The 13,882-nt window shown below is 23.8% G+C and overlaps 2 protein-coding genes across 9 annotated transcripts in view; one reads left to right on the top strand and one right to left on the bottom strand.

Moving 5' to 3' along the window:
• The window catches only part of LOC114129323 (uncharacterized), a 58,547-nt gene that overhangs the window by 27,485 nt on the left and 17,180 nt on the right, over positions 1–13,882 (top strand). The window lies entirely within an intron of this gene.
• LOC114129318 (tubulin glycylase 3A-like) overlaps positions 1–13,882 on the bottom strand; it is a 33,653-nt gene that overhangs the window by 19,020 nt on the left and 751 nt on the right. For 5 of the 7 annotated variants that reach the window (XM_050203117.1, XM_050203116.1, XM_050203114.1 and 2 more), the window contains exons 2-9: positions 7,619–7,757; positions 6,750–6,970; positions 6,476–6,670; positions 3,666–3,860; positions 3,373–3,586; positions 3,152–3,242; positions 2,054–2,472; positions 1,434–1,648 (exon numbers count right to left, since the gene is read on the bottom strand). In XM_050203117.1, the coding sequence (XP_050059074.1) occupies positions 1,446–1,648; positions 2,054–2,472; positions 3,152–3,242; positions 3,373–3,586; positions 3,666–3,860; positions 6,476–6,670; positions 6,750–6,970; positions 7,619–7,757 (1,677 nt within the window). In that variant the 3' untranslated portion in view covers positions 1,434–1,445. Of the gene's footprint in view, positions 1–1,419; positions 1,649–2,053; positions 2,473–3,151; positions 3,243–3,372; positions 3,587–3,665; positions 3,861–6,475; positions 6,671–6,749; positions 6,971–7,618; positions 7,758–13,882 lie in introns of all 7 variants that reach the window. The other 2 variants (XM_050203115.1, XM_050203119.1) reach the window with 2 other exon arrangements.

The raw sequence follows: 13,882 nt of genomic DNA, 5'->3' as shown, positions 1-13,882 counted from the left end.
TATTGAAATTGTCGAAATAAATTCCATACCTTTTGATAATAATATTAATAAAAAAAAAACATTTATGTTTTTCATATTGGTATCGACTTACTAAAATAAATAATAAATTGTACCCATTTTTATAATTGTTATAAAATAAGTATTTAAAATACAATAAATAAAAATATATTTAAATTATAATACTCGGATACTCGGAAAACTTGGTAATGTATATTTTATTAATAATTTAGTGTTCTAGTAAGAGTATAGTAGTTATACATTTTAATACAATTGTATCAAGCTGTACCTACTAATTAAATGAGTAATTAAATCACTTTTTGTGAATAGTATCAAAAAAATAATGTATAGTAATCACTAGGGGAGGATTTATTTGAATTTTTATGTTTTTTTTTCTGTAGTAAAAATTGATTGGTATTGTCAAACGTGTCCAAGATTTGGCTTATTCTCAGTGAAATAGAATAATATATTTTTTCCATATTTTTGAATATTTTAAATATAATGCATATTATAATTACATATTTAAACTTTGAAGAATCGTATGAATTTTAAATGGTATTTATTTAATGAATGTCTATAATTATCGGGTTATTTGTCGAATTTCCGTAAATATACTATCTAATCTTATCTTGGTCGAACGACCTATACATTATTTTGTTTTTCATTTGTACGATACAAGTTTCTGTCTAGGTACGTGCATTTATATTTAATAATTTGAGCGGTTTCAGAGTTTTAGTTACAATCCATTCTACGTTCCAATCGCCAGTTGTTCGTAGATGTTTTAAAATTTGAAATAACCATTAAAATACTATTAAAGTATGTAATATTCAATATTAGAATAAATTATGAATAATAAGTAATTACTAATATTAACTTCTGATTTTTATGCAAAAACTGTTTATTGTTACGCAGAAATAAAAAAAAATGTAACCTAACCTTCCTTAACTGGGAAGTAAAATGCACATTTTACCGTTTTTCATTGCATATAAATCCTATCAATAGTATTCATATTATAATGTATAATATGTGCAGTATTATTTTCGGCAGAAGATTTTCGATTTATTTGAATTCAGAATATAGTAATTCAAAGATCATTTTTAAAATGTAGAGTTTTTCAAATACTCTAAAAAAATTAACCGATAAAAGCTATTATTTTTACGGTCGTGTATCTTAACTCATCTCGGTAAATTAATATTTTTAAACCCTAGCGAAATAATAAAAGTAATTGAATAAACGTTCTTACAGTATACTTAAGATGTATAACTTGATATATGTGTATATAGTGTAATATATTAATACATAAAGCGACTAGCAAGCCGCGAGGTACATAAATATAAGGTTATTGTGTTGAATTTTATTTACTATCCTAGTTTTATGCATTTGATTTTGTAAAACCTAAAAAGAAAAAAACTAAAAGCATACCTAGTACTACCTACATATTATAGTATTCATCTCGCAATTTTCTTTTTATTCTGTTCAATACCTTTGTGGCTTTGTTTATTTAATTGTTTTGTTTTTTTGGGCGACTGGTAGTAATAATATTCTTTTGTAATATTTTTCTCCGCGTTACAATGTTTTACAAGTGTGTCAGAGTAAATGTTCTCGAAAAGTCCAGTTTCTGCATTTGAATTAAGTGGGAAATCCACCGTAACTAAAAATACAATTAAAACAGAAATCTTAAAATGAGCATTATAAAAGAGTTAAACAAACTAGTGTTTTATTTTTTTTAATGAACATTTAGCTTTTGAACTGTATAATTTAAAAATTATACATTCACACTGGACAAGAAAAAATTTGTGTCATGCAATTGTATTGTGAAAATCAATAATTTGATACAATTATATCGCTCAGTTATTGAACCATACCTATGTAGTGTGTATATGTCACTTGTTCTATACATTATACGTAATATGTGTTACATATTAATTATTATAAATTTATAAAACATTTATTCCACGAATAATATGTATGATATGTATTATCTACCTATTCCTTAGATAAAATAATTTGGTTACGATAGTAATAATAATAATATAATTTATAATAATTAACAAACCTTTGATAATATCTTTTAACAGCATCGTAGCAATTCTTGCAATGATGCTCGTAGTTGGATTCAAGCCAGGATTACTATTAATTTCTATTAACCATGGTTCAAAATGCTCTGTTAATATGAAATCTGCTCCGAACAATTGAAAAGCAAACGTTTTCCCGATGTTCTGCTTAAAAGACTTTATGAGGATTGTCGATATTGTTTCACAGATTGTAGGATATATTGATGTATGCCACTTATCGCCTTTCTCAATCGATTTCAGATATTCTTTAAACTGTGCAAAGTCCCACATACATTCCTCCGGTACACCGTGTACTCTATATTTTCTATTGATTGATTGAACTCTAACATTGCTAAGATGAACTTCTTCGCATAAATCTTGAACTGTAAACTTCTTGGAACAAAATCGAACATATCCTTCCCTGAACGAAATTTTCAATGATGTAAATTAATTTTTATGTTATGAACTATTTAACAATAATTATAACTATACGATTTTTCTACAACGATGCAGTTTAGGTACTAAAATCGACTATACAACTTAATATTGGTTAAAGTGTGCCATTTTAGATTATTTAATTAACTGGTAAATTGTTTAAATTTTATTTATATCACATTGCATAGATACAAGCGACCCACCTATTATGCATTTTATTTAAATCAATATAACGTATATGCTAGTTTCTTGCAGGCACTTAGCCGACAATAAGGGCTAATAGGGTGGTACTTTGAGGATAAACCTCTCACTACTCAGATGTAAATGTATATCCCAACGTTGAAAATAATATTCATAATTTACATTTTAATCAGCTAGAATAAATTTGACAATATTATGATAAAATTACTTATGTTAGAGCTATTATATTGTTATAAAAATGGTATGTGCGATGTGTTGTTAACTTTAGTAATTTGATATTGAAATAATGATCTCAAAATGTGATGGCAAAGACCTCCAGAGTTTATATTTAAAAAAATAATATTTATTATTTTCAGTTTTTATTTTAATTTTTTATAATGAAATAAATAAAATTTACATCAACAACCGTTTAAATTTTCTTTAAGATCATAGAAGACTATTAATCACTTATAAATATATTTTACTTGTACATCCATATTTGCATAGGATACGTGTTTGTAACTAAAACGTATTGTCTCAAATCCACTTTGACATTAAATATTAGCAATGGTTTTTCTAAAACAAATTTAATAATTTTAATTTATAGAATAATAATATACAATCAAATTTTTTAGTAATCCTATGAGTTCCACTCAGAATATTGTTTTAAATATATATTGTAAATAAATCTGATTGATTTCTTTACCTATATATTTTTGTATAATGTACGTTTTATTCAATTTGTTGGGTTCTTTAATAGTTTTCAAAATATTATTTAAACGTCTCTCCAATGTTATTCCGATACCAGAACAACGATTAGACGGTTTTACAATCCACAAATTTGTATCGCCGTCGATGAAAAATTGTGGACAAAATGTTTTAATTTTACGCTCCAAACCGTCAAATCGCTCATAAATATCCTTAAACGCGATAATAATATTCAGTCGACGACTAAAAACAACTCGAAAAAATGTTTACGACTGTACCTACTATACTTACATTAATTTGAAACGTGTTACAAACACGAATAGTAGAAAGTTCTTCTATAATTTCATAATACCAAACCATAAATTTGTTCCAGCAATCTTCTAATATTGTTGTAAACCATAGCATATCGCTTTCTTCTTCGGTTTGATAAGCGTGCACGAATTCCCAACAACGCTGTTCAATGAAGTCGATCATTTCGTATGGAATCTAATAGAATGTTAGTTACATTTTATAATTTATTTTCTCTGTTTTCGGTGAAATATAATATTATTGTTATTATTTTCCACGATTTATGTATACCAAGCGGAAAGCATGACCACCCTCATTTTTTCCTTTAGCGGTGAATTTTTCGTACAATGTTTTTGGGTTGTTTTTCTTAGCTATTTTGTGTGTGTCTGTTTATTTAGTCTATTTTTTCCTGGATTAAATTGCCTAATTTTTGTGTACATTTTAATTTGTTTTACAAGTTTTTGTTTATTTTATACAACGTAATCGAATGAAACATGAAAGCAAACATGTTACAACATCAAACATATTTGTACTTAAATGTAGTTTTGTGTATAACACAAGTTTCCAGTTTTAGTTATTTAATAATATTTCATCTTAAAGAAATATTTTGTCAATTGGACAATTTGTGTTATAACATAATTGATTGTTAATAAAATTATATTATATAGTTATTAGTAAATGTATATACATAATACATATATATATATATATATATATATGTATATTTATTTATTTATTATAAAGGGTCATTTAAAGGACTTTTGAAATGATTTTCTGAAAAATATTATAATTTAAAAATAATAAAAAAGGATTAAAAAACCCTCATTTAAAATAACAATGTGCTAGAGAAATTCGCATCATTGTGGAAACATTTTTAATAAATAAATAAATGGAATGTAGAATATATATTTTTTGTTCAATTCAAATACTAAAATCATTTAAATATATTTTTATAAAATGGAATAGGTATACTTACCAATATTACAATTATTCGAGTTTAATTTATAAATACAGTATTATAATTAAAACCGTCTGAATAATGCAATAATAATTAAAAAGACTCCTTAACATACACACCCCTCCAACTTCCTCTACCTCCTCAAAAAAATTCAAATGATTAGAGTATGAGGTACCGATAAATCGTTCTTTTTATATATTTCGTGAATATTGAAATATCTAGGATCCGTACGAATGTTATATTGTAAACAAAACTTACAATTATACACTTATAAATAAATGTAAAAATAAGTAGGTAATCTAATTGGGTATATAAATTAAATATGTAGATTACAGAGTATAATTTATTTTTAAATATAATATATAATTTTATTATTTAATATTTTTAAATTAAATATTTACAATATAATAACATATTTTATATGCAGGTAGTTATAATTTGATATGAAAAAGTTGAGATCAAATAACAATACTTTATAAATCGTCAAGGTTTAAATTATTGCATTAATATTATTAAAAAGTATTAGATAAAAAAAAAATATATATTTTTGTTTTTTATATATTATATAAATATTATTACTCTATGGAATTTATTAACTTTTTTCACTTTAATTTTATATTTCAGCTCTGTTGCATACTCTTGTAAACTATAATATAGCCATACAAATAATGTATTGATTATGAAAAACCTGTATAGGTATCCTCTTTAGTGTTTATAATCTATAAGTTTATTTTTAGCTGATTTCCAGTTGACTACCGATTACATTAACAGTTAAGTAATAAATAACTTTTGATTAGTTATAAAATATAATAACATTATTATTGTTTTTGTTTTTATTTGTTCGTGTTTTAGTTTCTATCTCCGTTGTGTATGTATAGGTAGGAATATAAACATATTAAAAAATGTACTTATTGTTTTGTCAGTGTAAATTCGTTATTATTTTATTCTTAATCTTTCTCATTGTAATCAAATTGTCTATTCATCAAAACGCAAAATGAATCCTGTTATAAAGTTTAGTTTAAAAAATACTTACATAAACGGATGATCCCCTTTTTTATTTTTCAATGATGTAGTTAATCAAAATCTGATTTTTGAAATTTTTAAATATACTTTAAGTTTTTTTTTTAATTTTTGTTTGTTTTACTATTAAAAATTGTCCTGTGCATATACAAACTTCTATTATTCGATTGAAAGCCCCCTTAATTCCATAATCATTGATTTGAAATTTGTGGGAGTTATGGTAATTTGAAAATTTTAATAGTTTATAATAATCTATCAATATTTATAATTTATAAAAATGACGAGTATAATGAATACAAGATTCGATAATTATATTTTATTAAATATGGCCTTTATATTAAAACTATTGTATAGTTTTGTAAAACCATTTTCAAGGTCTACTATTCTTAATATAATAAACATTTCAATAAATTAAAAACTATTTATTCAAATTTTGAATTGTAGGTACTTTCATGACATTTTTAGAGATAATTATCAGATAAATAATCAACTGTAAAAAGAGAGGTCTTATATAAAAAAACAGGAGTTTGTATAACACTCATTATTCAAATATTATGAAAAATTTCAAATTATTTAAAAATATAATCATTAAAAAAATCTAAAATTTTTAATTTATTATTAAATGAAAAAAATGGGGGTAAGCATGCTTGATGAATCACCATATGCATAAAATATGGATGTGGAAGTGGACACCCGAACAAGTTGTCATTAATGGTAGTAATTAAAAAGTTGTTGAAAGTGTTGATATACATAAATAACTCGTACGGGTACAAAGGAAATAAATATTACTCCTAAGTTCAATGGAAATCATGTTACATATTTTATTATAACTTACAGTTCCGTTTTCACTAAACATTGTTTTTTGTGAATTTTTTGACATAAGAATATTTTTCAAGGAACCCAATAAAGCAGTAAATCTATAATCTTTTATAAAAAAATCCATTGTCCTTGTGTCTGAAATGTTGTAGGTCCTTGGAAATTTTATACTAACATTTTTTGATATCGCTTTCACTGTTCCAGCCAACTCAACCTGATATTAATACAGTAATACACATTTATTAATTATAGGATTGTTCTATCGTTGCAGTAGTAATAATTTGAAAAAGTACTTTAGAGCAAAAACTCAAATTATTCAATTGACTAAATATTGTTACGTCGTTAATTTTATTACAATTAATATCATATCGGTTTGTGGTAAATATGAAATTAGGGCTAATATCTTTGATTATCAACCACAAATATGAATTTTCTATATTTTCAATAATTAAGGATTCCACTGTTGTTGAAGTTAATGAAGGCGGTGACTTGACGTTACACGTTGAACGGCTGTCTAAGCGCATACACATAATTATTAATTAAGTCATTTTCCCCGTTAGAAAACAACGGAAATTTAACGACTAAACTCACTGCTTTAGACTACTGCGGTGTGTATGTGTTATAATATATTTTAAATCAATTTAATAGTCGTACTATTATTTATCATATTAAAATATCAGAATAGTGATTCCGGTGTCGGACAGTTCCACTTTCAGTAGGTATTTTCATATGATTATACTTAAATAAAATGTTTATTTATTGCTTTATGTAGGTAGCTTGTTCGTTTAAAGAGTATTGTCTTTTTTAATTGAAAAACTATTGATATTTTAATTGAATAAATAAAAATAATTATGTTCAAGTTTATGAACTTATATGAGGTCAACTTATTTTTGATTTCATTCAAAGATTTATTTACTTCTTGTGATTTATCTTAGCAAAAAATTAATGTTTAAAATTGAAAAACTTTATTGTATGGAATATGGATTATATACTACTGCTCGACTGTACTTCAATTAGTAGAAAAATTAAAGTGGTATAATATTGAATACAATTTATATAATATGATAAATAATATTTTTTTTTTGAAATGTATTTTAACTCATTAGAAAAATAAATATTTTATTGTTTTCATATCATGTTAAAAATTAAATTTTTTTTTTACTTGTTAAAGTCAATGTAGTAAATAAATACTCATAATTTAATGGTTTGAAATTTGGATTTCTTTTTTCCACCCATCCTCTTTTTTTGAGCTCTTCTGCTATTATTGGATAATATCCGTGTATTGAAAATATTTTTTTCGCCTATTATATATTTTTAATTTATTACAAAGTTAATAATCTTAACTGTATAAATCCATTAGTATTCATATTCTTTAGTACAAAATTAAAACTAAAATATAATTACTTGATAACGTAAAAAAAAAAAATTAAATCAATTAATAAGTTTTAATATAATTTACACGCCATCATCGTTTTAAATTAACATCATAGAATATTTTTAAATTATTTAAGCATTTTTTTAAAAGTTTTATGTTCAAACATTACATGGTAGATTGACAGCAACCATCGTATAAGAAAATACTGGGTCAAATTAATTGCATTTTTAAAATTCAAACAATAAAATAATTAATATATAGCATATAAATAAACAGATACAATGCAGTAAAATCTATTAGTTATATAAAAATAATATTAATAAAAAATAATCCAAAATCAATGAAGTTCATATTAGTCATATTTGTATAAGTAATGATTGTTATATAGTATTAGATAAAGAAAGTGGCAACTAGGAAAGTTCACAATCGATTTACCACCCTTATATTACAAATACCTTGAAGCCAGACTGATAAGAAAAGTTTGTTGGTCCACTTAGGAAATAATCTGTAACGTTTTATCGTAACAAATAGCGATTAAAGTTTTTGAGCCTTTAATTTTAAACGATTTGACGAAGTCAAATAAATTAATGATGTACGATGAAACAAGTTTGTATAAAATTATATGATATTAAAAAAAGTTAATATATTATATTAACATGATAAGGATACAATACTAAGAGAATGTACATTCTACGACTTTTTAATTCCTTTTCCTATCAGTATCGGGAAAACATGAATTATGAATTATAATTAATATTACAATATTGTCTTATCAGATTAAAACTGTAAATACTAAATACGTACATTTAAACAGATCATAGTTTACAGAGCGATTTTTTTTTTTATCTCAAAACTATCTGCTGAAATGTATGATAAATTTGATTACAATTTTTTCATTCATAATTATGGACACATTTCACTAACCTTATTTTTTATCTATTTATTTACGATTCTACGTTATTATACTAGTATATGTTTTAAAATACTATTCTATAAACTGTTAAAAATCATTAATTGTAATTATTTTGATTAACTCGTCATAATATGTAGGTAATTAGTATTACAAGCATTGTATGATTTATATGATCAATCAAGTTTCTATCAGAATCATTTTACGAATACGATAACTTATCATTGCATTTTAGTATTACAATAATAAATATTAATTATTAGATTAAATTCGTATCGTAAAAATATAATATATGAGGTGAGTGAAACAACAAAATTTCAAGTATATGTATTAAGTCACATACATAACATATCTAATCTCTATATTTTGACCGGATTTTTATAATTTATAATATTATAATAAAAAAAAGTTCATTATATATTTATTTTAAATTACCACCAAGGTCATGAAGTAATCGTGCAAATTTTATTTTTTTTTTAAACAATAACTTAATTTCAAATTATTCTGTTAAAAATTTATCCTAATAATATAGCATACCTACATTCTTATTCCTATACTACTTACATGGTTCGTTCAATTATAATAATTTTATTTCGACTTAATTACTGTATAAGTGAGGCATTTTTATTTGTGTTTAAAATCGTAGGATATTCTACATATTATATATAATGTATTAACATAATTTTAACTTGGGGTATTATTTTTGAAATAATTAGAAAAATATGTTACACAATTCTTTAACTTGTTAAGTATTTAAATTAATTATAAAATAAATTAACTAATTTGGTTCAAAAGTGAAAAAAAATTAACTTTTCAACTAGTTAAATTCCGTTACCTGCCTATTACAAAACATATTCTACAAATAATTAATACTTTATAAAATGGCATCGTTGTATCGGCAATATAATTAAAATGTACCAGGCATACGTGCTAGCTGTATGTTCATTTGCTTGTAACGGATCGTGTGTGATAAACTATAAAGTTAAAAGAATTAGATTGGAAATAGATAAATCTAAGGACCTCGATAGTGCACAAAGAACGATGAGCTACATCCGAATAACTCCTATAATAACTAACGAACCAAATCATGTGTTTTACTTTTGCAAATTGCAATTGATCACTTCTCCAACCGACTTACGTGATTCTACTACTCATACATTTCAAAACGCTTTCTCCGTTGAACACATGTTTATAGATTCGAAACACACGCACATATATACCTATATATAAGGTATGAAATGCAATTAAATTATAAAACACAGAAAAGTTTATTTGTCACCATTTTTTTTTTTTTTAATTTTACCATCGCAAGGCGTTTTAAAATAAAAACAAATGTTTGGATTATAAATTAGGTTTAACAATGATTTACAATATATTCTATAAATATTTTAAAGACATTAATCTGATAAAATTAGATACGTTATAAATTATAATTAAATATCAATAGTTTTATCTTAGTTATTTTAATATAAATCCATAGACTTAAAATTGAATTTTGTTTTGTACAATACATTGTATTTTGTCACATTACTAAGGGTATAAAAAGAGGGAAACAAGTATTACGGTTTACAGTGTAACTCGTCATTCACTAATTCAGTAAGTCAGTTTAATGTTTGTGTTAAGTTTGAATTCAATTATAAATCATTGCATACAAAAAACTATTCTGAGCAAATATTGTCTATATTACTAAGTATATCTTAGGAATATTTATATTTGTACTTGAGTAATTAATATTACTGAAAGTTTAAGTAATATTGTTGTCTGCAAAAATATTAAATTTTAAAATATAATAATGTATGTCAAGTTTCGAGTACCCACGAATAATATTTTCAAATTACGACAAAATAACTAAATATGGCCATATATTTTTTTGGTTTCTATACGTAATACTTATAACTTAAAAGTGCTTTTAGTATTGTTATGTAATGTTTTGTTAAATTCATAAAAATGTATTTAAAAAAAAAAACTTGAAAATGTCTATAATTGGAATTAAAAGAGTAAAAATATTTTATAAATTAAAAAATGCTAATAAAAACATTTAGTAAACATTTTAATTTCAAATATCTACAATTATTCGTTTTTAAGTTACGCAAAAAAGGTTTTGGTCAAAAACTAGTTTTTCTTTTTTTGATTATTTTGAGAATTACTGGGAATCTTTAACTTGACTTTAATTTCTGAGAAGTATCGATTAGACCTCAAAGTCAAAGATCGAAGCATTTTTATGCATATAAAAAAAACGTATCATTTTAAAACCAATACATTCATAGAACTGGCCAGAATCTGAAATTCTTAAATAGCTATGTAGGGTAAAGTAGTAGGTACGTGCTTTGGTTATATTTAAGTGTATGATGAAATTAATAGTAAAATAATGTTTTATTTATAAGGTCCATACTAATGTCTGATAACGAGATTTCTATTTTCCTAATTACCTGAATCACTCTAATATAACTAAAATGGAGTACAAAATGTTAACTTGTATTAAAAATACAATAAATAATGTGAGACGATTCACTTTGATAATTTTATAATATTTTGATTTGTATATGAATTCAACATTTTTTACAATATTTTAAATTTTTATATTATTTGATAATTCAATGATAAAATTAAAGTTATTTATACAAATAAAATAATATTATAATAATTAATTTATTTTTATACTATAATAAAACGCTCAATACTACTATATATATATGTCTTTTAGAATGATAATATTACTGTTGTGTATATTATATAATACCTATATGTATTTAAAATTAAAAACACAACAAATCTTTGAAAAAACAATACCCACATTTTGTAAAGAATTTACATGGAATATATAAAATCCTCATTGTGTTACATACCAAATATATTATGTTGATTGTGGTTTAATTTAAGAGCACAATAAAAATGGCGTACCTTTTATATAATTAAGAGTATGTATTTTATAAACATATAAAATATAGTTATCATATCATTTTTTTTTGTATTTTTAGTATGCATTATGATTCTGTATAATGTACAGTATGTTCTTTAAAAATAATAATGAATTCGAATTATGTAAAAAAAAGTATTTTCTATAACGTCAATACTTTAAAAACAGTGAGTATTTATCTTTAAAAGAATAATACTGATCCTGTATACCTTTTGTACATTTTTAGAGCTTTCTTCGGCTCCATTCATTTGTATAAGTTAAATAAATAATTAATTACAAAAGAAATCGAAATTAAAATTATGCAAAAATATAACAATCGATAAATTGTAGTAGTGATTGTGAACCCAAGTGTTAAGTATAATCATAATGAGAATAGTGTTTTGACGTTTATAGTTTATACTCGAGTAAAAATTTAAATAATTATTTCTAAACTATATAGCAAATATCTGGTAAATAATAACATACCTATTTAATAAACTTTTCTACGAAATTGTTAAAGTTGTAGTATATAATATTCAAATTAGTTCATTTCTAAACTTTTTTATTCAAAACTCTTTAATTATTTCTGTTTTATAAAATAAAATGTATACAATTATTAAAATAATTTTCATTAAATCTTTTTTATATACGTAAGTATAAATTTCCTTATATTGGACTAATACTAAAACTTATCGCTGGAGATATTAAAATGCTGTAAATATTTTTAAATACCTTGTATTCTATGTGTCTTTAATTTTTTAATATTAGTTATGATTTATATGATACAAATTTGTGATTTTATTAAAAAATATAGTTTAAATATCTAGGAATAACAATAAATTTCTAAAAAACATCAATTTGGTAATACGATGATTATTAATATTTAATAACAAAAATTGAAGATTTTATCAAATTTTACTCTACACAAGATGTCCTAATAATTATTACACAAAATTAGAGCAAACTATCTTTGTACCAAAATTTCCAACATAAAAAAGTATAGACAAAAAAATTTATAATATATTAGTATAAGTGACTGTCTGAACTAATTTCGTTGGTTTTTTCGTAGATATAATAGTAAACGTTAATTTTTCATCTTTTAGAATAATATTCGTTAAAATACATGTATTATCGACGATGTATAATGTTTATACAAAAACATTAAAACTATATACTTTAAGATTACGTTCTTTTTTACTTGAGTATGTTGTGTATTTAAGCATGCTACAGATAACCAACCGGATTCTTTACGTGTTATTCTATTCACAAGAATCTATCATTAATGAGTTATTTATATTTATATTTAAAATATATTGTAAAAGAATATCTTTAGTGAGTGTGTTTAAAAAAAAAAAGTTGAAAAGATAAAAATTAAGCAAAATGACACTGTTAAAATAAAACATTATTCCGGAAAAAAATTAAAGGGGAGGGGGAAGTGCCTTATTTGCGGTTTATTGTATACACTCGTATTTAACGGCAGCCGACCGCATATCGTATATCAGAATGGGGGTTTCCATTTTCCTCCAAAATAATCCTCGTCAGTGTTATCGCCGTGTCTGTTTTCAGCCAAGTTTATAGTCTAATTTCCGCCAAAAACAATTAATAAAAGTATTATTTTAGATATTTTTTTGAAAACCACTTAGGTATATCCCTTATTATTATTATTACGCATTTTTTTTTCATCATAACCCAAATATAATATGTTTGTAATGTTTAAATATTTAATATGGTATACCTACTGTTTATATAGGTACTATTCTTAAAGAATTTAAGGAGTAATTAAAAAACTTTGATTACTTTAACTTTTACAGAACAATAATGCTAAACAATTTTATGCTAATATATAATTATATAAAATGTGTATAAAAATATAAATCCAGCTAATAACTTATACGTTGATAAATACACTGTTAAAATTATATTACTTGATATTATGATTATGTGACTAGGTATGCGTACTGAGGAGAGCATGTGAGGCGACTATATCCTAATAATTTCGATCCGATGGGTTTAGGTTTAGTGTTTCTCAAAAAATATGTAAAATAATACGTGTAATATTATTTATTTTTTATTTTTACGGAAAACAGACACGGTGATGACGGTCGAGGGCCATCTTTACGCCCGTCGGAGTACCTATTCGGTCACCGATATAAGTCGATAGTATAATATTGGGCAATATATATTTCTAGAGAATTTGACAGCTTTCGCGGAAATTTTATTTAAACGCGTCGCATAATACATGTTC

Source organism: Aphis gossypii, chromosome 3 (assembly GCF_020184175.1).
Source record: "Aphis gossypii isolate Hap1 chromosome 3, ASM2018417v2, whole genome shotgun sequence".
In the NCBI taxonomy this organism is placed as follows: Eukaryota; Metazoa; Arthropoda; class Insecta; order Hemiptera; family Aphididae; genus Aphis; species Aphis gossypii.
The sequence above is the reverse complement of the archived record's forward strand: the minus strand, read 5'-3'. Positions and strand labels throughout refer to the sequence as shown.